This window comes from Arvicanthis niloticus, chromosome 22 (genome assembly GCF_011762505.2).
Source record: "Arvicanthis niloticus isolate mArvNil1 chromosome 22, mArvNil1.pat.X, whole genome shotgun sequence".
Taxonomy (NCBI): domain Eukaryota; kingdom Metazoa; phylum Chordata; class Mammalia; order Rodentia; family Muridae; genus Arvicanthis; species Arvicanthis niloticus.
In genome coordinates this window covers 6,951,542-6,977,449 of record NC_133429.1, presented here as the reverse complement: position 1 = coordinate 6,977,449, position 25,908 = coordinate 6,951,542, and the positions used below count along the sequence as shown (strand labels likewise).

The 25,908-nt window shown below is 47.3% G+C and overlaps 2 protein-coding genes across 3 annotated transcripts in view; one reads left to right on the top strand and one right to left on the bottom strand.

Annotated features, from left to right (window-relative positions):
- Positions 1 to 13,344: 13,344 nt before the first annotated feature.
- Positions 13,345 to 16,294, bottom strand: LOC143436480 (uncharacterized). The gene is made up of 3 exons (XM_076920860.1): positions 16,211 to 16,294; positions 15,109 to 16,135; positions 13,345 to 14,789 (listed from the first exon to the last, which is right to left on the bottom strand). The coding sequence occupies exons 1-2, from the start codon at positions 16,292 to 16,294 to the stop codon at positions 15,131 to 15,133; spliced, it is 1,089 nt and encodes a 362-aa protein (XP_076776975.1). The 3' UTR covers positions 13,345 to 14,789; positions 15,109 to 15,130.
- Positions 16,087 to 25,908, top strand: part of Nuak1 (NUAK family kinase 1) — a 64,807-nt gene continuing 54,985 nt past the window's right edge. Inside the window, exon 1 of one of the 2 annotated variants that reach the window (XM_076919773.1) lies at positions 16,087 to 16,535. In XM_076919773.1, coding sequence (XP_076775888.1) covers positions 16,293 to 16,535 — 243 coding nt within the window. In that variant the 5' untranslated portion in view covers positions 16,087 to 16,292. The remainder of the gene's footprint in view (positions 16,536 to 25,908) is intronic. The other variant, XM_076919774.1, reaches the window with a different exon arrangement.

The following is a 25,908-nucleotide window of genomic DNA, read 5'->3' as shown; positions in this document are numbered from 1 at the left end:
CCATGTTCCTTTAGGCCCTCTATAAACTTTGGTTTTATGGCACAGGGTCTCTCCCATGTCTGGGACTTGCTTGATACAGGCAGGCTGGCTTGCCAGTGAGCTACTGGGATCACCTGTCTCTGCCTCCCAAGCTCTGGCTGGGATTATAAGCTTGTGCCACCACATCTGGCTTTTAAGCAATTCAGTATGATGAGAAATGGAGCCGATAAAGCCATGGCACTGGAGCCTTGAATGAGGCTGATGGCATACTCTTGTATGCTACAGCCCCAGGATTCCAACCGTCTCTCTGTTTAGCTAGTCACATGGCTAGGCTATGCAGCTTCAAGGAGAGCCTAGGAGGCTAGTCTTCACTCTGAGTGGACATTCACACAGTTAAAATTCAACACTGCCAGCAGGACAGAGAAAAAACACAGCAAGGTGGTGCACACCTTTAATCCCTGTGCTCAGGAGGCAGAGGCAGGCAGATGTTTGTGAGTTGAGGTCAGCCTGGTCTACAGGGGGCTATTTGGTGAGACTCTGCCTGTCTTATAACAACACCACCCCTGCTACACACCTTTTTTCTCCTTTCCTATCCTGTACTGTAAAGCCAGAGCCGGCCACATTGCCTGCTTACCTGGCTGTGCAGCTGTGTGGCCAGGTGCTACTACTCAGTGTGGTGCATTGGGAAGTATTTCTGAGCCTTTGTTTCCCTGGCTGGTCTTCTGCCCTTCCCTTTAAACTGATAAGTATGAGATTGTGTTATCTGGAACCCCTGCAGCTGTCTGTGAACAGGAGGTAATAACCCAAATGCTTGAAAACAAAACAAAACAAAACAAAACAAACAACAACAACAAAACCTCAAAAGCTAAGAAGACTGGAAGTCTCCATATCTTTGATGTAACTGCAAAACAATTCACCTCCAGGCGTCTTCTCCTTCTTTGGTAACAGTCATCCTCCCTGGCTCAAGGCGCGTTTACCTGCTTGTTAAGTTCCGTGAAATTGAAAACATTCTGTAATCTCTTCCCCTATGGGAAAAAGCGCACTTTCCCTGAGTCCCCTGAGGCTGTTAAACAACTTCAGAACACTAAAAAGACTTGCTCCAAAAGCTTTCTCCCTTTTTCTGCTGGCTACTTTGAACTGGGCATGTTCATTTTGAATTTCTGTGTTCTGGTGTGTTTGTGCGAAAACAAATCAGCCTTTAGCTCCCTCCTCTTGTTTCTGTCTGGCAACTTCGCTTAGATCGTATTTACTTAGTACCAACCTGGCCAGTGGTTACCATAACAGAGGAGATGCAGAAGAAAAGATCCAGAAGTAGAGGCATCAAAGCGCTAAGCGTTTAGGAGAAGGACAAACAGAGAAGCAGATTATCCCCCCAAAAAATCAGGAAAGGGCAGAGGTGTGTGGAAATATGGAGGGGATGTCCGAGTACGTTACAAATCAACGGAGGAAAAAGAATGTTTTTCGTCTACTCTGGGCTGTAGAGGTCGAACGAGCACGCTACTTTAAACATGAAGTCCTAGTTCGTCAGTTTGAGCGATTGTCTGGTGCCACACAAGAACTACTGAATCTTTAAGGTAGCCAGGTTTGACTCTGCAAACCCGCTCTCTGAAGACAACCATAGGGTAACAAGAAATGGATGGGGAGGCAGAGATAGCCTGGACAAGCTCTGTAAGAACAACGTTGTAGGCTTGCTTATTTGCATATGGCCAACCAGAGCAGGAGTGTGAACCTTCGGGACGCTAATCACAAAAAGAAAGAGAGAGAGAGAGAGAGAGAGAGAGAGAGAGAGAGAGAGAGAGAGAGAGAGAGAGAGAGAGAGAGAGAGAAAGAAAGAAAGTTAGTTCTTATTATAGAGCTCAAGACCCCATGATTGCAGCCAGCTAGAGGGTAGGGGCAAGGCTATGCTCACCCCTCACCTACTTTCCCTTGGTGTATCCCTTGGAGGCCAGAGGCTTTCTGCTTTTGCTCTGATAAGATCCTAAAGTACAGGGTTCTTGCTAGCGCCTTCCTAGATATTAATGGACTGATAGAGCCTTTGATCCCAAAGGAATATAGTCAGCCCTCATTCCGTGGGCTGCACATCTGCGGAGTCAACTGACCATGGACTCCAAATGTTTAAAAGTGGTCTGGCCTGACCAGCCTCCTTGTTATCAGTCTCTAAATACTGTTTCATAATGACTGTTTACATAGTTTGATTAAACCTCAGTAAGTTATCTAGAGATGACTTCAAGTATATGGAGGCTGGAAGTAGACTAAATCCAGACTATGCTTTTTTTTTTATAAATCACTGGAGCATGGCTCGAGGGACTTTGTTCTCTGTAGGAGGTCCTGGAACCCTGAAGAATACAGAGAGACGTTTGTGTGTATGTTAATGAGAAGGCTTTGTTTAGACAGCCTAGGTAATTTTTATATTGAATGATTTTTTTAAGGTTAGAAGAGATCATGTGGTGTGTGTTGTGAGTGTGTCTATGGTGTGTGTGTGAGAGAGAGGGGAGAGACAGAGAGACAGAGAGATCTGGAAATAGATACCAGCTTCAGAGCCTCCTTGGTAGCATGCTTGTCACACACCTCGGATCCCTGTGGCTTTGACTCAGCACTTTGTATAGGGACCTTGCCAGATGTTTCTGCTAGAATAATATCGACTCTGTAGTCTTTATCACGGTCTCTGCAGCTTCATCATCTGGAGGTATCACTCATGAGACCAGAGCCACAGTCCAGGCTAGACTCTCCCAGCCTATCCTCTAAATGGTTGCCTTTGACCTGTGCTACCATATGGCACTGAAGTCTAAGGGGTGCAGAGTCTTCTCTCAACCACACTGACTTTGCAAGCTTATTTGACTAGGTCCCAGTTTTGCATCCTCTTGGTTAAACCATACAGAGAATCTACCTGAGTCTTATTAAAATACAGGCCCAGTGATATGGCTCTGCAGGTAAAGGCGATTTCTGAGTAATCCTGGTGACATTAGTTTGTTCCTTGGAATCCACATAAAGAGATGGATGGAGAGAACTGACTTCACAAAGCTGTTCTCAGCTTCCATATGTGTGTCATGACAAGCATGCTCCTACACACATGTAATCATGCACACATGCATACACAATGATAAAGACTTTAAAATACATTCCCACCTGGGGTGTGTACCCTCACACTGAACCAGGAAAGGGATGTTTTTGGACTCCCATCCTGTCATGGATGCCCTGACAATGGCATATGATATGTCTGATGATTTTACTTGATTAATGCTAGGCAAACAGAGGCCTCCAAAGAAACTAAACTGTATGCTCTTGGCTTGAATTCCAAATTTCTATGGGTGATGTAAGTTCTCAGGCCTCCACTTTGCTCATCTGCAAGTTGAACACAATATTGTATAGTTATCCTAATGGTGCATATTTCTCTTTGCTTGCTAGTTCACCTTTCCATCTATTCATTCACTCAATTCATCTACCCATTCACCCATTCATCCATCCATCTGCCTGTCTGTCCATCTGTCCATCCATCCATCCATCCAAGCATGCACACATTCCTTTATTCACATTTAGCTAGTGCTTCTTTGTAGCCTTGCTTGGAACTTACAAGGGACTATGAAGATGCCTAAAGAGAAATCACTGCTTCAAAATGACAAAAACCATAATAAACCTCTTTACTTGAACTTTGCCATCTCACCAGCCCATCATTCCCACTTTGTGGATGCAGAAACCGAGGCTCAAAGAGGTTAAGCGATTTGTCCAAGGTCACATGAGTAGACACGGAGGGCTTGTGACTTGACTCAGCTTTCCTCCACAGTATCCTGCAGTGTCTTCCACATTAGCACTCCTGTTATCCTTTTTGTTTTAGACAGCTGCGGCCGCAGGCTCAGGGGCCGCACAGTCTTGTGATGGTCTGAGGTGGCAGCTAGACCAATAACCCTGGCACTTATTAAAAAATCCTTATGAGAACGCATTGCATGTTGACTGTATGTTATGCCTGCTGTACCCCTCTCTTTCCTCACCTTGTCCCTGTCACCTGTCCCTTTCATTCCTCTAGACAACTTTGCTTTCACTCTGAATATATACACTCAAGACTTCACGTGACTATGTAAAGTTTAGGAACCACCAACGACAGAAAAAAATGAGTTTGTCTTCCTGAGACTGGCATTACGTCATCATCTCTATTTGCACTCGTTTTCTTTAAAAGAACATAATTTCATTTTTCTTTATGGCTGAGAAAGCCCACTGTGAACATAACATCTTCCTTAAACAAAATATTACCTAGTTCTTTTGTGTATACATGTTTGCCTGAATGTATGTATGTGTATCATGTGCAGGCCTGGTGCCCACAGAGGTCTGAAGAGGGCATTGGATCCCTTGAAACTGGAGTCATGGATGGTTGTGAACCGCCATGTCGGTGCTGGGATTTGAACCGAAGTCCTCTGCAAAAACAACAAGAGTTATGAGGCTAACACTCCAGCTATACACAGCACACTTTCTTAACCCATGTCTCCGTTGTGCTAGTTGGTTCTATAATTTGACTGTTGTGAACAGTGCAGCAGTAACATGGATGTGCAGGTACCTATGATATATTGACTACAAGTCCTTTGGGTAAATAATAGGCAGGTGTGGTATAGCTGTGGTCCAGGCATTTTGGTGAGTTCTTCTGGGCCATTAAGGTTCTGAGGGATCCAAACTCCAGATCACTGCTGTGCAGTGCTGGTGTGGATGGAGAGATTGCTCAGCCTCCTGCCTCTGCAGGAGACTCTCACCTCTTCTCCTGGACCACTTGGGGGTATGCCCACGGCCTCTCCTGTTTATCCTGGAGACTTGATCTTTGGGGCCAGAGTCTACCTTTTTGTAAAAAAGGGAGCCAGGTGGGGCCAGGCTGAGCCTTCTGTACTGTCCTTTTTCTTTGGCTCATAGTATTCTAATCTAGAGGCTGAACATTCATTGTATTCTAATTTCTTATAAAAAGGATATTGGAGACCCAAACTAGACTGCTCTCACCAGGGTTATTAACATCCCTGCTTCTAGAAGGGGGAACTGAAGCAGAAGCAACCCGTGTTGTCTACATGGAGGGAAGTGTTAGGGGACCATGGCTCTAACTTGGCTCTGATCTAACAGTGGACATGCGGCATATACTCCTGCACAGTTGGTGGGGTGTTTTGAGTATATCTTTTTTTTTTTTTTTTAAATTTAACACTCAACAAATCTGGTGGTTAGTGCACTGATTTTAAGATCAGTTAGTGATAGATGTGGCCCCTTTCACGTCACACTGTTCTCCCTGGTTTCACAAGTTCTTTGAGGCTCCATCACAGGATCTGAACCATTTCCCCCTCACTGTATGGACACATATTTGGGCTCTGTGAGTCTGCACACATCTCGGAAGCAGGCACAGATGCTCCTAAATACATGGGTGTGGCTAGATTCCTGTACAGTTTTGTTTCTGCCTCTGAAATCTGTATTGAAATCATCAAAGTTGTCCCTATTTGATCTCTTTCCCCCTATCCTAGCAAAGAGAACACCAGTTTGTTTGTTTGTTTGTTTGTTTGTGTTTTTAGCATAGTTAGGTAGTGAGCCCTCTTAACAATTGTAAAACTGGTAAGCTAGTCTTACCTACCCCACCTTGAGGACATTACATCTCTGGGTTTCCTCTGAATTTCCACACATTTCTAGTTTGCCAGCTCATTTCTGACTATTGTCTGTTTTGTGTTTGGACTTAGGAGAGATGAACCAGCTCTTTCCTCCCTGTAATTGGGAATTTGCGATGTAAAAAGGCTCAGCCACTGGGTGGCGCTGTGGGAAGGCATTTGTCCTGGTTAAGGCATCTGAATACTTCACTGAGGGAATTTGTGAAGTCCTGGAAACATCAGAATGGGGGCAGGCTGGATAGATTATAGGGGCACGTGCCATTCATCCTAGTGAGTGCTTTCAGGGTTTTTTTTTGGGGGGGGGGGTTGTTTGTTTGTTTGTTTGTTATTTTTGTTGTTTTTCACAGCCTGCTAATTTGGGTACTCTGTGGTCTGAGGTCATATGTTTCAAGAACCATAAGCACTTGTATTGAAGGAGACAGGGTGAGCCAGATGGGTGGGTAAGGGTCTCCATCTCATTTCTGAAAGTTTCTCAGTTGGTCCCATCTGTTCTGCAGTTTCTTTTGGAGTGTCTATTATACAATTCCATGGCCTGTGGGCTCTTCCTGAAAGCTGAGTTTTGAAAACTTGACAACAACTGTGAGAGACATGTATGTCTACCTGTCATGTGACAGGGAAATAACTGGGTCCTGGCTGCTTGTTTGTAATACCTCAGTGTGGCCTCTCCATCTCTTTGCTTATCTATGAGAAGCAGGGAAGATAAAAATATCAAATCTCCAGTCAGATACCATTACGAGTATTAAAAGATCACTGGTAGTAAGGTGTCCTGTAAACTGTAAAATACAACTCCAGTGGAGGTGTCAGAAACCCCTGGAGGGCAGAGATCCATCCCGTCTTCATCCCAGGTCTGGCACCAAGAATAAATGTCACCACTGACACTCCTACAAGTAAGTGGTTAGATGTGTGAATGGATAGGGTGACCATACCCCATGCAGGACAGGGCAGATTGCATACATGCCTGGGATATGAAGAGCTTCAAGAGCAAGATCAGGAGAGGGAGCCAGGGATGCAGGCTCTTAAGAGGAATCTGGGGCTTATGCCTCATCTGGGAAAGCATCTAGCACATTCCCAGCCAGCTGGCCCCTGTATCGCCTGCCTCTGCTCAGACCCAGTGCCAGGCTCAGGCCATCTCAGGCCCCAGTGACTTCTCCCGGAGCAGGTGGACCTAGCATTCTGTCATCATCACAGGCTGTCTGATGACCGGCTTGGAATGTCCTCCCTCTTGTGCCCATTTTGAAGGCCTTAGTCCCTGGTAACGGTAAACATATCGGATACCTGGGCCTGAAGCTGAGAGGACATAGATCTTGGCGGACTGGGGCTGAGAGACCTGTCTCCCATGGCTAGCAAACACAAACACAAACAGCCCAGGTAAACAAATACGGCAAGCATGGAGGAAAGCCACGTCTGAGCCGATCTTTTCCTGACCTACTTTTTGTTTGTTTGGGATAGAATTACCTGAGAAGTTGTCACTGCTTCACATGGTGGTCATGGATCTGGTAGGAAAAAAAAAAACCCTAATAGTAACTTTATTATGTGAATAGCAATAATGGCAAGTACTGTTTTGTCAAGCTTACTGAGTAGTTACTGTATACTTCATAGGCGTTCTCTTAATTAGCCCCATGAGGTGATTATGAACCGTACTGGATTGTCTGTGCCATCCCCAGGGCATGCTACTGCTATAGCTATTTTATGGTCAGGAAAGTTGAAGATCGGGCACTTCCTGGATCATAGAATTAGCGATTGAAACTCAAACCATCCATTTGTTCCTTTTTTCATTCCACAAATTATTAATTATTGAGCTAAATTATTATTGAACTTGTACTATGCACTGGCCACCAGGGGTTCCTGTAGAGTAGTAATCCAGTCAGGATCCCCACTCTGTGTAGACAGAAGAGCAGTAATCCAGTCAGGGTCCCCACTCTGTGTAGACAGAAGAGTAGTAATCCAGTCAGGGTCCCCACTCTGTGTAGACAGAAGAGCAAAGATGCAAAGCATAGTATACTGTAGGAAGTGCAGCAGTGCAGATCACTGAGGGGAGGAAGGATGGAGGATGGTAGTGGAGGGGGGAGGGGGGATGGTAGGGAGGGGGGATGGTAGGGAGAGGGGGGATGGTAGGGAGGGGGATGGTTGGGAGGGGGCATGGTAGGGAGGGGGGATGATAGGGAGGGGGGATGGTAGAGAGGGGGGATGGTAGAGAGGGGGGATGGTAGGGAGGGGGGTAATTGGGAGGGAGGGATGGTAGGGAGAGGGGATGGTAGGAGGGGGGATGGTAGGGAGAGGGGAGGGGATGCAATCCCGGGTCACTGAGCTGAGTAGGACGGAGGGCAGAACCCAGCTGCTGACAGACCTTCCAGGCCACATGGTCAGATTACAACTCAGTGGAGATGTCTGTGGATCCGTCTTTCCTGGAATTCTGTCTCACCTCTTTGCCTGGGTTATACATTTCCAGGACAAGCGATACAGTAATAAGTTACGGAGAAAATAAAATAAATTCATCCACTCCTTTTATCCATTCATTGACTCCTTCCATCTACCAATCTATGCATCACTCTCATCCATCCATCTGTCCATCTGTCTGTCCATTCATCCATCTACCAACCAACGTCTGTAAGGCAAACAATTAGTACTAGTCAGATCTATGTTCCTGCTGGAGATAAGACTGAGACATAAGTCTGTATTTGGCATCTGGTAACCACTAGCTACATGGAGCTATTGAGTTCTTAAGATGTGGCTACCTGACACAAGAATATATATATATTATATATTACATATATATTATATATATTATATTATATATATTATATATATTATATATGTAATATATAATATATAATATATAATATATATAATATATATTATACAATATATAGAATATATAATTTATATATAATATAAAATGTATATATTATAGAATCATATGTAATACATATTATTTGTCATATATAGAATAAAAACATATTATCTGTATATAAAATAATGAGCTAAAAATTTTATAGAAAAGCTAAAATTTCAATGAAACAAACAAACCAGAAGCAACTAGAAACAACCTAACATTTTCTGATAAATGTAATTTACTTACTTTGATAGGGTCATATCCCAGTACAACCACTGAACACTAGCCCTGAAATGACCTTGGTAGACACAATCAATTTTAAAAGACAGCATAAAAATGAATGTAAAGTATTCCATCAGTGAACAACCTTAAAACACTAAATATTGAAGTAATATTTTGGCACATCTGCTAGTATCAGACACAATATCAAAATTTGTTCCTTTTCCTTGTAAGGCTGGGTTTCTATATGTAGTTCACACGGAATTTCTATTTTACTTCCCTAAACCTGCTCATTCCAGAGCGGCAGGCAGCTGGGGGCAGCCAGGCAGGCACACAATAGCCCATTGGAATGTCATGAGGTAAGGTTTATAATAGACCCGGGACTGAATGCTCTGGGGACAGAGAACTAAGCCTTAGTTCTGCCTGGTGCAGGGTCAGAGAGGTGACGTCTTCTGCCATTTTCTGAGATGGGCGGGAGCTTGTCATTGAGAGGACAGGAGGCATTTCCCAGAACTGAGCAAAGGCCACAAGCATGGGCCATGGAGAAGTGCCCTAGAATGCGGGGTGCTTTGGTGGGACGGGTGATGGGGCCCAAATCAGGATTGTCAGTGGCTGTCTGCCTGAGAGAATAAAATCCAAACTGCTAACGTCATTCCACAAAGCCACAGGGTTGCTGTCCACTGTCCCCTCTCTGGTCTCAGCTCCTAACACTTAGCTCCCATTTCATTCCTTTCCTAGATCTCGCTGAGGGTATTTCTGCCTTAGGGCCTTGGCTCTTACCAGTCTGTTGGCCTTATCCTCTAGATACTTGAGATTAGCCACTTGCCGATGTCCTTGAGGCTTGTGCTCCAGTATCACTTCATCGGAAAGCCTTCCTGTTCCATACCATCCTTATCTCCCTCATACCCCTCCTTCCCAGGCCCCTTTGTCCTCAGTAAAACCCTAGGCCTCTTTCTTTGCAGCAAACTGCACTTTTTCTCCCAAGTGACCCACCCAGCACAGCAGATTTCAAATCTCCTCTTTCTGGGTGCTACTCTTCTGAGGTGGCATGGGTACTGTCTGCTCTGTGTCCATTTCTTTTTTCTTGAGAAGACCACTTTTATTTTTCAATATAAAGTTGAAGAAAGGGAAAGACAGAGAACATTGAGCTCCCTAGCCCCACCCCTCCCAGCTCCCTAGCCCCACCCCCTCCTAGCTTCCTAACCCCACCCCCTTCTCACATGCACCAGGAACTGAGGAAAATGACCATGTAAGGAATGTCAAGTCGGCAGGAATGGAGGCTGTCAGCGTTGGATGGTCACATGGGTCATCTGTCGCACGGATTGTTCCTAAACTATGCTGAATACCTGTTTGCTCTTCCCAGTGGACTCTTCTGCCTTGCGACCATCAAGTACAGAAAAGGGAAGAAAAATGCTAACCTGAGTGATTTTGTGAGAACCCTCACGTTACCCTAATTCTCTTCTACAGACTTTGTATCCTTATCAGACATGCTTGGGGCCAATAGTGTTGCAGATTTTTATTGTTTTAGATTTTTCAAGATATGCATGCATGACCTGCATATGCAAATATTCATGCATATCTTGAGGATAGGGCCCAAGAGTAGACAGGACATCCATTTGTTTAATTTATTACTTTACACATACAATCCGAGTATGCAAGCATATAGATAAAGTAGTGTACATACACATGACTATGTAAGCATGTAGATATGTGCATGGCACAGAACGTTTTGCTGTCAGGATTCTCCACCTGGTCCATCATGTTAGTGTTTGTAAAGTTTCTGATTTGGGGTTAGGGAAACTGTCTGCATCCTCTCCCACTCACACCTGTCAGTCTTACGAACAGACCTTGCTGTTTACGTTTGCACGCACAAAACATAACCCCAGTGGGAAAGCAGAAAATATTGACGGCTGACATGGATCATGTGCTCCTGCCTGGGTCTCACTGTTCTCGCTTTTAGTTTTTCTGCATTAAATCATCACTCTAGTTAATCTGCTTTTTACTATTGTAGCAAATACATGAGATCATTAACATTTATTTATGCTCACGATTTTGGAGGTTTCATTTCATGACTGACAGTCTCTACTGCTTTGCGCCTGTGTCAAGGTGACACACCCGATAATCTGTGGGGGAACACGGTGGAGCAGGACAATGCTCACTGAGAGGCAAGGGAGAGGAAGAAGCCCACAATTCCAGCCATGAGCATACCTCCACTGGTTGGGAAACCTCCCACTAGGCACCCATGTCTTTTTCTATTTTTTACAGAAAAAAATTTAAATGTATTATTATTTTTTTTACTTATTCACTTTACATCCCACTCACTGCTCCTCTCCCCGTCACTCATTCCTACAGTTCTTCCCCCTCCCCTTCTCTGAGCAGGTGGAAGCCCCCCTGGGTATCACCCACCCCTGCCCTGGCACTTCAAGTCTCTTCAAGGCTAGGCACTTCCTCTCTCAGTGAGGCCAGACAAGGCAGCCCAGGTAGAACGCATCCCACACACAGCTTTTGGGATAGCCCTGCTCCGGTTGTTCAGGACCCATATGAAGATGAATAAAAGAATATGCAGGATTAAAAATTACGTATACAGAAGTGAAACTTTGCAGTTGTGTTCATCTGCTACATATGTGCAGGGAGGCCTCCAGCCCATGCATGTTCTTTGGTTGGTGGTTCAGTCTCTGAGAGCCCCAAGGGACCAGGTTAGTTGACTCTGTTGGTCTTCCTGTGGAGTTCCCATCCCCTTAGGGCCTGCAATCTTTTCTCCTATTCTTTCTTAAGAGTCCCCAAGCTCCATCCACTGTTTGGCTGTGGGTGTCTGCATCTGTCTGAGTCAGCTGCTGAGTGGAGCCTCTCAGAGGACAGCCATGATCGACTCCTGTCTGCAAGCACATCTCAAAGAGAACTAGCCAGTAGTCCCTCACCGGGGACTAAGCTTTTCTATACCCATCCTTAGGGGACACTTGCCAAATTATATGAACTTCAATCAAAATGTTGAAAACACCTCTACTTTAAAGATGAGAACACAAAAATAAAGAGAAGGCAGTCCAGGACCACACAGCTAGACGGACTTGAACTCTTGTTTTTGATTCTGAAGCCTGTGCCTTCTGTTGTCATGGTTATGGACTCCACAGCTGGTTTAGCAGAGGGAGAGAATTAGGGCTTTTGGTATCAATTCATGTGTAAATATTTGCTTTTATCTATCCCATATTCAAATAGCATGAGTTCTCCCAAGATTGGTGGCTGCAGGTCAGCTGGATGCTCTGTGTTTACTACTCTAGACTGGTAGCTGGACAAAGAGGAACCAGGGCTGAGCTGTTCTACTCACCGTTAGACCCAAAGCAGGGCACGAAGCAGGGAAGTGGTATTACTGAATGAATCTTTGTACCATTTCAATAAAACCGTGGAATGCTTCTGTGATTAGATCACTCATATATGTAATGCTAATAAATAAAATCTCACCATCTTGTAAGAAGCAACGTAAGGGGAACTATGACTTCTTGGGCTCACAGTTTGAGGTTCCTATCCTTGGTGGCGGGTAAGGCACCACAGAGTTCACGACAGTAGGCGTTATGTGGCTAAGGATTACTTGTATCTCTGGGGAGCAAGAAGCACAGATCATCTGGGTCAGGACTATGATAACTCATCAGGTCTTCCATGTAGTGACCCACTTCCTCCAGCTGGGGCGCACCTCCAAAAATCCCACAACCTCCCAGAACTGTCCTAGGAACAGCTGGGAAATGGAAACCTAGAGGTGACAGCTCACTGTGGAGGCATATGGATTTCTGGTGGACACTCAGATATCTTTCTTCTGCCACAGTAAAGGATAAGCATGTTCTCAAGTGGTTATTTCCAAGTCAGTTGTCCATTGGCTCACAGAGTCAAGTTAGAAATGTCATAACCTTAGGTAACTTGAAGTTCACCTATCCATACAGACCAGTAATAACTCATGTGAGTTGTACTGCAGGCAGTTTGGAGCCTTTGTTAGATGGTTGGATTCAAATCCTGATTTAAACTATCGTTGTTTGGTAACATGCAATGTAGCTGACCTTTGTTGATATTCATTTTTTCTCAACAGTGAAATGGGGACCCCAGAAACACACACACACACACACACACACACACACACACACACACACACTTTCTGAACAAAGCTTTCAAGCCATGTAATAAAGGCCCAGTGAGGAACCTTGTGCTGCTATAACTTGTAAGATGGTGTACAGATGTTACAACATCTGTCCAGGGTCCAGCACAGAGCTAGAAGCTACCAGGCAAGTATGATCAAGCTGCTGATAGTTCCTCAGAAGTCTGGTAGGAGCCTTGATCGAAGCACAGTAAACCCGACTGTATTAGCCTGTCTACAGGGTAGACCCACACCAGCTTTGTGGAACATTCTGACCACTGGCAGTGGTAACAGTTGTTCCTATCATCGATGATAGGACAGAGAAGTGACACAAAGAGAGAAGGAAATAACAGCTCCGGACAGTCATGGTGAATTTCGGGACAGGACTTGAACCTGGTAGAACTCAAGCTCTGAACCAAGGAGTCTGGGCTCCACTGGGGATACTACAGCCACCTATTCAAAGTTAGAGGAGACAGTCTGTGTAAAAATAACCACACATGGGCTGGCAATGTCTCTGCAGATGAAGGCCTGATGGTTAAAGTTTGATCCGTGGGTACCACATGGTGGAGGGAGAATGGTGACCTCTAAAAGTTATCCTTTTATCTCCACATATCTGTATGTATGTACACACATATAGACACAGAACAAGTACATGTAATTTAAAAAGCCCACACATACAGTCACACACATGTTTTGTGTTCCAATTATCAATGCTACAGGAATTCAGGCTGAGCAGGAGTTCCCAGTGCTTGGACCTGACCGTGTGCCACACACTCTACTTGGGTCTTACCTCCTTCCCATTTAAGGAGGGGGTAGCCTGGCATCAGCAGAGGGGGAACAGGTAGGGGATTAAGTCTCGGTGCTGCTGTTACTCTGTACAAGCTAAGTAATGTTAGGCCATGCTCTAAATCTTTCTGATATGCCTGCCCCAACTGAAGACAGAAATTATAGTAGCTACCTTCCACAGCAGCATTTCCTGTTGTAAAACAGGACAAAGCTTCTTGCACTTGAGAGTGACCCTGTCGGAATAGGCCACGCCACCATACCAGATTATCTTACTACCATCTCACTGGCTGAACACAGCAGAAGAGTATTTGCTCATACTGCTTTTCTACTTCAGCCTTCCTGGGGACTTTTCTGTCCCCTTTACAGGGAGTCTCAGCTTGCTCCCACTCTGCATTGCTTGTCAAGATGACCTGGCAGTTTACTCTGTAGCTAAGTTCCCAGTGGAAGATACAGTGGTCGTATTTGCATGGAATCTTTGAACCTAGGCAAGTTATATAGCCAGATCTGACCCGAGAGAGGGAGCAGGGTAACAGTTTCCTACCGTATAGTGAGGGAAGAGAAGGGACCAGAACACTTGGCATTTTAATTACTAATGCAGACACAATCTGTTTACCTGAAAACCGAACCAAATGAAAACCAATTAGACCTACTAACTCATATTTTAAGAAGAGCAAATGAAACTCTTAAGAGGTTAATTCATCCAGTCAATCCAGTGGGGGCCGGGGACTCTACCTGCAGACCATCAACTTGTCTCTCAAGCTACAGGCACAGATGTCTACAGACGGTTTAAGTCAGGATACAGTTTCAGGATGGGTGTGGGTGTGGGTGTGGGGGTGGTGGGTGGTGGCAGAGAGTCCCTGAAAGGGCTGGTGGAACGGTCAGATCTGAATAAAGGTGGCCTTTGCATTTTGTCTTATGTGAGTGCTTTTAAGGTAGGCAGGAACTGGCAGAGGGGTTTCAGGCATCAGTTAGATAAGTAAATAAAGTTTGCAGAGAAGACTGTTATCAAGTCCAGAACGGAGCAGAGGAGTGAAGGTGATAATGGGTACTTCAGGCCATGACTCTGGCAGCAGGGGGCAGGCAGGCTGTTGCCTGAGTCCAGTGTAAGATGATAAGTAGACAGGAGTGAAGACAGAAGGAATTCGGAGGGTGGGAGGAACCTGAGAGCTGCAGAAGGAAGCCCCAGTACTTGAAGAATACACCAGATGCTCTTCCTGTTCCGTCTTCCCACCCTAATCTGGAACAATGTAATTTATGTGAAATTACTTTAAAAAAAAAATTCTTACGATACCGTTAAGTATCCCCCACCCCCGACCCCCCCATGTCTTATTTCTTCCTTTCATTTTAGGAGACCCAGGGCAGCCTGGCTGGGCGGTCTTCCTGCCTGACCTTCACCTGGTGGGGTGAGATCTGGCCTTTTTAGTCAGAGGAAAATTCCCATCGCCTCAGGGGGTCAAGAGGCCTCCAAGTGGCCTCTGGCTTGGACAAGGAATTGCTCAGCAGGCCTAGGCCCTGGCTTATCCCAGAGCCATGGTTTGTCCGCCTCAGAAAGGTACCTTCCTACTGGTGCTGGGCAGCTCAGGGGACCCAGCTCCATCCAGGTAGGTCCCCACATCTCGCCTCTTCGGTGGTGGTCCCTGTCAGACTCCGGGACTTAACCAGGAGATCGGAGCCCTGGCGTAGGGCCGGGTTCCTCCTTCGAGCCTCCCTTCGTTCCTGACTCCGCCTTTCTCCCTGAGAGAGCCGGGGTCCCGCAGCATCCCTCCCGGGGACTTTCCAGGCTCCACGGTTACTCCAGGAAGGCGCAGCCCTGACCGCCGGAGCTGGGGGCCTGTAGGGCTTCGGTGGCTGGAAGGGACCGTGACTCACCGCCGGTAACCCAACACCGCTGGGCCTCCTTTCCCCAGCCTCCCCCAGCTCCCGTAGGCCTGGCGGCCTCCGCCACACCATAACAAACATGAAGAAGGGTGGCCCGGGAGGCTGCAGCCCCCGGCCACAGATCGTGCGCCTGGCTCTCTGCGTTGTCGCCTCTGCGGCCACGAGGCCCCGGGGAGCTTTATCCGAGGCCGATCGGCCCAAGGTAGCTGCGGACCGCCCGCAGTAGCTCCGGAGGGTGAGTGTGGGACGCTCAGGGAGGGGATAAGCGCACTGATGACCCCTATCCCTCCACCTCGACCCCACCCGGGATCTTGAGTCCCCACCCGGCGAGGACAAAGCGGCCTGGCCGCCGCCCCGGCCTGCGCCGCGCTGCACAAAGAGTGAACGACGACACGCACCCCGCCCCCTCCCTGAGCGGTGGCCAGGCGCGGAGGTGGGGACACCCGGGCGCCCGCCCCGCGCTCCCCTTTCGCCCCGCCCCGTCTGCGCGTCCTCCCGGCGCGGGGGCGGGGGGCGCGGCGCCCCACATAACACTCTCCTCCTGCGCGGGGAGCCACCCTCTCCCCTCCTTCTCGCCACACCACCGCCTCCCCTGACACCGCTGCCACCTCGCCGGACGCTCCGCAGATTGCCGCGGCCAGCCAGGGGGCGGTGCGCCAAGCGTGCGCGCCCGGGACGCCAGATGTGCAGTCGCCGCCGCCGCCGCTAGTGCCCCAGCGGCAGCCAGAGCCCAGTCGGGTCGTCTCAGCAATGCTGCTGCGGGGGCGACCTTGAACGCACCCTGGTTTCCCTTGGCGGGGACCACCCCGAGCCCCTGTGCTGGGTCCTGCCCTCTCCAGCTCGGCTCGCCCCGCGCTTGGTCATGGAAGGGGCGGCAGTGTCCGAGGCAGGGGATGGCTCTGCTGTGGAGACCGGCTTGCCCGGCTCTCCGCTGGAGGCGGTGGCCGGGGCGACTGCAGCCCCAGTGGAGACCAGGAAGCCGCATGGGGTGAAGCGACATCACCACAAACACAACTTGAAACATCGCTATGAGCTGCAAGAGACCCTGGGCAAAGGTACCTACGGGAAAGTCAAGAGAGCCACCGAGAGGTTTTCAGGCCGAGTGGTGAGTAAGGGAAATCCCTGGAGGGGTTCGGGCTAGTTCCGTGGTGGACCAAGAGGGGGAGTCGGTCTGGGGACACCACACCACCATGAGGGGTCTCGGAAGAAGCCCCCCAGTCAGACTCTTCACTCCGCTTTCAGCACCCCGTGACTCAGGTGTATATCTCCGAAAACACTTGTTACATCCTGTCTGCACGTATTCGGGGGATCCCCCCTTTTTTATCCCAACTAGCAAACTAGTGTTTAGGATTTGTAAACATTTTGCAGCTTTGGGAACATGAGTTCTTCCCTGAAGATTCACCTTCAGACCTCCTTGCCCGGGAGTTCCTTATTTGTACAACTCCAAAAAAACCTACATCCCCAGCCATGAAGCTGGACTCTCAAGTGCTGTGTTCTGTAGTTGCTCGGGACCCTTACCTTTTTCCCATCTACCCACAGTTCCAGGTCTCTGCATCTTTTCACTGGGATGCTTGATTACCCCGATGCTGCTGCTCTTGCTGCAAAAGATGTCAGACTCCTCCTGCCTATCAAACCTAAAAGCCACTAGTGAATGTCTGAGGGTTTTTTTTTTTTTTTTTTTTTTTTTTTTTTTTTTTTTTTTTTTTTTTTGACAGTTTGCATTCCAGCCTCTGGCAAGCATGACATGGCCAGGGCAGGGGGTGACCATTCAGAGCTGATTTGCAGCAGGCTCGCTTGCCTTACCAGTTCCTGGCTTCAGGACTACTAAATTGTTCAAGGAAGGGGTCTGGCCAGCCGCCCCATGACAGCTGAAGCTCTGCCAGGGTGCCTCGGGGGCTCAGTATTGTCCCAGCTTTGGACTGTTGTCTTTCCCCCTCTGCAGAACAGGCCCTCGAAATCCACACTGCTTGTGGCTACAGTCAGTTCAAGTGATTGTTGCAGAAAGACTTTGTGTGGTGTATGGCAGAGATGCTCACGGGTCTTTGATTTAAAGCATATCAGATGTACTTTAATCGATTTAGGGCCAAAATCAGAAGTTATGATGCTTTTCGTGTGCAGTTTTGGGGGTACTCAGGGTGGATACTGTTGCTTATAAACCTAACCAGTGGCTACAGAGAAGGGCAAAGCGAACTGTCAGCATGTTGGTATTATTTCTTTCATATTTGTATAGAGACGGTTCTGTGGAAACTGATTGCGGTCAGCAAGGTTTGCTCTCGTAATCTCAAATATGTGACCAGCAGCATAGCCCTCCACTTCTCAGATTCACTGCCCAGGTTGACACACTTTATCATTTTTTTTTAAAAAAGTCTGCTATCAATGAGTTGGAGATAGAGATTTGTGTTCTTAAAATAAACTGCTCTGCCATATGTGAATCCTATGACAAGCTGCAGAGCAATCTCGCAGGTGCCCAGCTTTATAGGCTGACAATTCTGTGTGTTGTGTAGGGATGGTTGCAAAAGTATTCTCTGCCGATGCAAGCCTGAGAAGCATGCTTCATTCACGCTTTTCTTCTGAGGGGATATTCCCCAGGCTGGATGTTGAATAAGCAAAAACTTAGTGTAGCTCCTTTCCCTTGTTGTCTTAATAGCTGCTGAAGAATCGCGCTGGGAAGCTGGGAAGCAGGATAATGAAAAACAGACGCAGTCTGAGGTGCAGGTTGAAGATGTGAGAATATGAGGGGTCCAGAGGGGAGGGCAGGTCTGGAATCTGTGGTGGGGACCCTCACACCTAAGTGTTCTGTGAGTCAGCTCAGCTGAGCTTGGAGTCTTTGTGGAATAGGCTTGCCTGCTAAGCTCCATTGTGGCTTCCAGTCAGGCGTTCTTTTAGCTGTCTGATCCACAGGCTGGGTTAGACCAGCATTGGTAGGCAGGCGCCTGCCTTCTTCTTTTGGTGGGTGTCTGGAAACATTCTGCCAGGGTTTGGCTTCATGGCCACTAGGGGGCGCCCAGAGAACGACAGAGGCTCATTTCTCTGCTGGAGGACCAGTCAGCTGTTATTGTCTGGTTCACCCTCCCATTGTGCTATTAATTTCAGCAAAATCTCTTGTTTTACTCAAAAATTATGTAAAGATTTTGAAGCTGGCAGCAGAATTCAGGCCCAGAAACTGACAGTTACCAAACGGCCTCACTTCTCCATGGGTTTGTTTTCTACTTGAGAGCAAAGTTGAGAATGTTAGCAAGACTCTCTTGCTTTTAGCTGATAGGAACCCGAGGTCTGGGGGCAGGGAAGAAGTCCTCCTGGGGCCTGCATCCTCCTCCGATGAGAGCACTGTTCACAGATGGCAGACGAGCTCAAGTGAAGAATGAGAATTGTCAGGTGGAAAATTCCCCTCGTCTGGCTCAATAGAAGATAATAGAAGCACAACCCGAAACAAAACAGAAAAATATTGGTCAGCATTGGGCTTGCCCATTCGGTGCCTGGTGACTCAGTGTCAAGAGCAGCAAGGAATTTTATGAGATTAGTGTGACATCCTTCCCTTGCCGCCAAGCTTCTGTTGAGGAGGCTTAGAACAATCACTGACTTCATTCTGCCTGCTCCATCTTTGGGTGGGTTTCCGATGGATGCTTTAATCTAGCCCCATCGAGAGCAGCTCTCAGGAGGAGCAGGGATGCTCACCTGTTCTGATAACTTGAATCAGGTGCTGGGTATCAGTTCGAATCAACCAATCAGAAATGCTTGGGAAAACAGCATTCCTGCCTGAAGTAGAGGTTCTGCTCACAGAGGAGAGTCATTGTAACTCAACAAGGCATACACAGCGTTACCCTCAACGCCTTGAAGAGACTTACAGTCAGGAGCTTGTGGCCAGCTGGCTAAATTCTCTGCATGGTCCAGGTCTCTCCTTTTCCTCATCCCTAAATGTGGTTTCACAGGCACAGCTTAAGCATGGAAGGCAGGAACTCACGGCTGCTCGAGACGATAAGCCTAACATTGGGACAGTCTTACAATCAGGCTCAGAGCCCTGGCCAGCATCCAAAACCTTGACCAAGCCCTTATTGGCTTTGAAGACTTAGGGAAGCTATTTAACTGTGAAGTGCCAGTTTCCACAGCTAGAAAGTAAGTGCCTGCAGTACCAACTTCTTGGGTTTTGGAAGTTGCAGAAGCAACCAATGTTAGGTGTCAAAGGGGAAAATGAAACATTCTAGTGTGTCTTCCTGGTGGTTTGTCTTTTGTATTCTCATTTATGATTTCATCTAGATTTTAAGGCTGTTGGAAAGCCAGGGTGCATTGGGCAATTAGCCTTGGATCTTTCGGGGGTGGGGGCAAAGGAAATATTCACTTTGCCAGGGTAATTAGATTAATTAGTGAGGCACAGGCATAGGATGGCAAGACAGTCAACCAGACTCAGATAGGATCTGAATGTGCTTCTACAGGGTTGACTTTGGGCCCCCTTTATTGCACAACCTTTGTTTGGGTGAAGCTTTGGGCAGGCTGTGGGATGAACTTCCGGGTCATCGTTAGGGCATGTACTTTTTGGGAGCCAATTCCTTGGACCTTTAGGGCACACAGAGTATTTCTAAAACAAATAAAACACAACACAACAAAAAACTGAACCCAAACGCAAACAGCTTTTGGGGGAGCATTTGACCAAAGTGAATATCACAAGTGTAAACTCTTGCCGAAAGCGATTCCCTCAGCCCAGCAATGGCAAACTATGCATCTGAGAGCTATACGAACAAGTTGGCCTGCCAACCTGGTTACGTGTGGGCACAGGGGCTGAGGTGCCTGCCCTGTATGTTTCAAACCCAGTTTCCAGAGTATCAGAGATCCTGGCTAGTGTGTCATCCCAACCTGTCCCAGAAACTTTAAGTGACTGAGCTTAGGTGAAGAAACTTGATTCAGGGATGTCTGTTCTTTGTGTAAAGACATGGCCCTCATTTCTCCAGGACATAGAGTAGCAGCAGTGAAGCCTACCCGAAAATTGTGAATGGATTCTGTTAGACAGTGTGACTGAGATTTCAGGCTGTCTGCCACGCACATTCACCATGTTCCCTGTGGAGCCAGGTGTGAGTAAGGAGCTTCCTGGCTGCTAGAAGAGACGGAGGAAACTGTTCCTGGGCCAGGCATCCCACTCCCTGGAGGCTGTCATCATTTCAGTGGGGAATAGCACAGCTCAGTGGGGCTTAGTTCATTAAAATGAGTTGATCCCAGGCAGAAGCACTTGTTCCTGCTGTTACATCCAGGAGAGAGAGAGAGAGAAAGAATATATAAGAATGTGTGTATGAGTATGTGTGTGTGACAGAGAGAATATGAAAGTGTATATGTGTGCATGTGTGTGTGTGAGAGAGAATACGTGTGTGTGGGTATGAGAGAGAGAATAATAGGTGTGTGTGAGAGAGACAGAATATGTAAAAGTGTGTGTAAGAGTCTGTGTAAGAGAAAGTATGTGTGCAAATGTGTGTTTAAGAGAATGTGTAAGAAAGGTGTGCGCATGTCTCTCTGTGTATGTCTGTTTGTGAGAGTGTGTTTGTCTCTGTGTGTGCCTCTGTGTGTGAGAGTGTGTATGTGAGAGAGAGAGGGGGCAGGGAGGGAGAAAGAGATAAATTATGTAAAGTGCGTGTTTGCCTCCATGTGTCTGTGTATATAGTGTTATGTGGCTGTACACATTCATCTTGGTGAACCTGTGGAGACCGGAGGAAACCTTTGGGTGTTGTTTCCTTGGCCCTATTCACTTTGTTGTTTGAGGGTGTCTCTCACTGGCCTGGAGCTGGCAGAGTAGTAGATTGGCTGGCCAGCCCCAGGAGCTTACCTGACTCTACCTCTAGTGCTGCAATTACAAGAGCGTGTCCCACCTGGGGATCAAACTCAGGTCCTCCTACCTGTACAACATATCAACTGAGCCACCTCCTGGCTGTCACCAGCTGATGTGTCTGAGATTATGAGGTGTGTCATACCGAGCCTAGAACTTCAGAGACATGTTCCCTAATTTGACTCCCACCTCTTGGAGAAAATAACGTATCAGTCAGTGAAGAGTTGAGAGTCACAGCTGGACAGCATCTCCAAAGTCTGTCTATTTGGAAACCCATTGCTGCTGGGGAAATCGAGAATCTTCTTTATGTCACACAGCTGATTACTCTGGACATTCCTCTTGGCCAGTGGTACCGGATCAGGTGTGGGCTGACTCTTTTATGTGGTGGGTTCTTATTTATAGTTCTGGAAGTGAATGCAGAGGCAGAGCCGTGACAAACAAGTCTTCCAGGATGCTCCCAGGGGCAGATTCACAGAGCAAAGGACTATGGTGGAGGGGTAGAGGTTATAGGTTATCGTCCATGACCTCAGAAAGCACTGGGATTTGTTGGCAACAGAAGGCATGGCTGGTAAGTGATGAATGGAAGCAGAAAGTCTGCAGACAGGCAGACCTACCCTGCACCTGCTCCTCCACTGAAGGACTTAGCTGGTATTCTCTACCAGCGCAGAGGAGGGAAAGTCACGTCCTGCTCAAGCTGTCCCTAAATTTGGGTTTCAGGAGCCTGGGAACTGGGAGCATCCCAGGGGCAGGTGAGCAGATCAGGTGCTGTGGAACGTGAGGTTTATTCTGGCATGGACTGGGATGCAAGATTGGTCACGTAGATGGGGGCAATGAGAATTGATAATCGTAGCAGTCAGTGCTTCTCATGTATCGGGGTGTGCCAGGTATGTACGGACTGATTGAACACCCCCTACACATCCTGTCACTCCATTTGATGGAAGAAGAATGTTGTCCAGCTTCACCAGTGAGACCAGTGTTTGCTCCCAGAAGCCTTGACTGTAGCTCCTTTGGAAGTAAGCTGAGCTGGGTACAGGTAGTGGAAAGATTGTAAGCCTGGGCACCCTAGGGTGTTGGGGTGTTAGCATGGAGCAGAGAGCATTTACAGAGTTGGGTGTGAGGAGATAAGACTTGGAAGCATCTTGGGAGAGAGATGGTAAGGTGTTACTTCTTGGACATTTTAATGACTCAGACCACGGGGCTCCTCACCGGGATACACACTGCCTTCTTTGTGCCTCAAATAACCTGCTCCCGTATGCCATGGGGTAAACAAGTTCATTTTCTTAGCCTGTAGTGAAAAAAGCATCCACATTGTGCCAGGATTTCTTGATCTCCTTCCCCTTAGGATGTGGGCAGCTCAGTCAAGGTTTCTTGTCTGTGTTACACCCCATCTGACTGTCTTGAATCTGTCTCACACTGCAGCCCACCAGAGATGCCTTGTTGAGCACCAAGCTCGACGACGTAGGCTCTCAACCAAGGCTTGTGGGATGGAACAAGGAGTATTGGGGAGGTGTAGAGCTGAGGCTCAACTTTCCTGACCCGGAGGAGCATTTGCATTCGTTAGCAAGGAGACACTGGACTGGAGATGAATGGATGAGCAGAGTGAAGTCTGCAAAGACGGGCAGACCCCTCCCTGCACAGATTCCTTTGTCGTTACATTTGCTCATGCATTCGTCAGGGAGAGACGTATATCCAGGGCTTTGTCGGGTTCCTGGCTGCAGCTTCCTGTCCTCAGCGGCTCCAGAGTCAGACAGCCGAACTCTCATTCGTCTTCCCCACATGAAAGTCTTGGAGCATCTGTAAGTTTTGATTTGTGAAGTATCTGCTTTAAAGCAGAATGCATTTATCACTGCGCTGGTCCAGACGACACTGGCAAGTGCAACATTGAGAAGACCGGAGGCCCCAGGAGAGGAGGGGCCGGGCCAGATGACCCACCCGTGAGTGGAGTCTGGATGAATTGATAAAATTCCCTGGAAACAACCCAGGAGCAGCCAGATGTTGGCTTCATGGCGAGATTCCTCAGTAAACTTTTGACTGTGTGTAAAACTAGGGCTGGGTGATTTCACTCCTAGGTCTACCCAGGAGAAATATAAACACATGTCCGCATAAAGCGTGTCCACAAAGGGTTGGAACGGCATAATCCCTACACTTCCCTAAGTGGAAGGCACACAAAGGATCTTCTCCCTATGAATGAATACATGCACTGTGTCATGTTCACTTTACATAGAACAGTCCTGTGGTCTCTTTGATAATCCCACCTATTGAGTATTTGTGGAATGCTATTCAGCAAGGAAAAGAAACAAAGAGCTTCATGCTGCAGCGTGGAGCAACCGTGAAGACACCACACTAAGTGAAAGAAGCTAGTTAAGAAAGCCCACTATGCAACACATGATTCTATATGTCTGTGAAATCTCCAAAGTGAGCCAGTCCATAGGGACGGAATGATTAGTGATTGTCAGGGCCAATGGTGGACTTGGCAGGAAAAGGAGAGTATCTGCAAACTTTGAGAATAGACTAAAAAGCCCCAAATCATGTACTTTAAAATGAGGGAATTGAAGGACATGTGAGAAATATTTCAAGAAAACTGTTGTTTGAAAAACGTGGGACTTTAGGCCAGAGGTTGGTGATGCCTGGGGAAGGCCATGTCTGTCAGGCCTCTGAGATGTCAAACCTGAAGTCCTACAAGACTCTCATTGTATGCAAGAAGTGGACTGTGGCATCCTGCTTGCCTTGAGACACACACACACACACACACACACACACACATACACGTATACACATACACATATACACATACACACATACACACACATATAAATATATACATATACATACATGCATACATATACACATATAAATACATATATATACATACACATAAACACACAAACACACATACACATGTACACACACATACACACACATACACACATATACATGTATACACGTATACACGTACACAATACACACTTCTTGTGAGCTCTGCACGCTCCTTGCCTGGGCCGCTCCTGTGCTGTCAGGCTTCCTCTGGAGGTCCCAGCCCTCTGCCTGCCTGACCCCCGTCTGAGGAGCTCCACAGATCAGCTTTGTGGAGTGTGCAGGCTCTAGGTGCTGAAGTTGGCTTGAGGTTTCCCAAAAGTTCTCCCCAGGTTGTAAATCAAGCACTTGAGGAACTCTTAAGCTATTGGACTGTGGAGTTAGTGTATGTCTGGAAAAAAGTGCCATCTTGCCTGGCATTTTGGCTGAAGGGAAGAATCCTACTCCATTTATTTTAGTTAGGGATATTGAGTCTTCTATCAGGAAGACACTGAGAAGAGGCTTTGGAAGATTTTATTAGCTCTTTTTGTGAAGGGGCGGAGTTGGGACTCAGTGTCTCAACTTCCATTCTTTTGGACTGCAATTTAGAAAAAGACTTAGCACTTTCAATTGTCCTCTTTCCCAACCTGCTTGTGCCCAGGCTATGACTAACAGTGACTCAAAGACTACAGGGCCTTTAAAAACTGTTTTTTAAAGATTAAAAACATATATGTGTATATATGGATGTTTTGCATGCATGCCTGTATACCACCTGTGCGCAGTACCAGTAGAAGCCAAAAGAGGGCGCTGGATCCCCCTAGAACTGGAGTTACTGATGGTTGTGAGACTTCCTGAGGGTGATGGGAACTAAACCCAGATAGATCTTCTGGAGGAGCAGCCCGTGGGCTTAGCTGCTGAGCCATTGCCTCATCTCCCACACAGGCCTCTGACTGCAGAAGCTAGACTGTATTCTTGCTGGTTGTCATTGGGCTCTGCCTTGGGAACCGAAGGCCGCTCATATCCCAGTCTTCTGAGATGGTGACAGGGAGGCCGATGATCTCATTGTGATAAGAAGTGCACTGGGTAACCTGTAGAGAGTCCGGATACACTTTCTTTGCCTGTGAAGTGGGGATAGCCATGCAAGTCAAGGAGATGAGTGTAGAATTCTGAGGGAAATCTGTACCCCTTATAGTGTGGCTGTCTTTTGGGGGGTGGAGGATGCTTTCAGGGAATATAAGATAAGGTCCCAGTTGCCTCCACACTTTTGTCAGTCATCATACAATATAGTGCACATAGTAGGTGCCCTAATACTCAGTGCCTTTGCTTCAACTGTAAATAGCAGGGCAGAGACAGAATGACCTCAACGGTACAGCCTCTTGCAGTGGCTCTCAACCTGTGGGTTGTGACCCCATTGGGGGTCACATATCAGATATTTACGTTAGGACTAATAACGGTAACAAAATGACAGTTATGAAGTAGCAATGAGATAATTTTATGGTTGGGGTCACCACAGTGTGAGGAACTGTATTAAAGGGTTGCAGTGTTGGGGGGGGGGTTGAGGAGCAACGTGGTCTTTGAGAGGAAAATCAGCTCCTGGGTTTCCTGAATGAGATTGGTGAAGGGTAGACTTCACAGGGCTGGGCTGCCCGTAGGAGCTCTCCAGCTGTTTCTCACTGCCCCATGAGCTCTGGCTCTGCCTCACAGTAATCCCAGCTTTCTTATTAGGTCTATGCCGAGACCTGGAGAACATGTCTTCCACCTCCCCTCAGTCTAATGGCATGGCAATAGTGGGACTCGTCACCACTGGTGACATAAGAATTCACAACAGAACATTTGCTGAGAGTGGTGCCCTGCTCATAAGCACAGACCTTAACTAGCT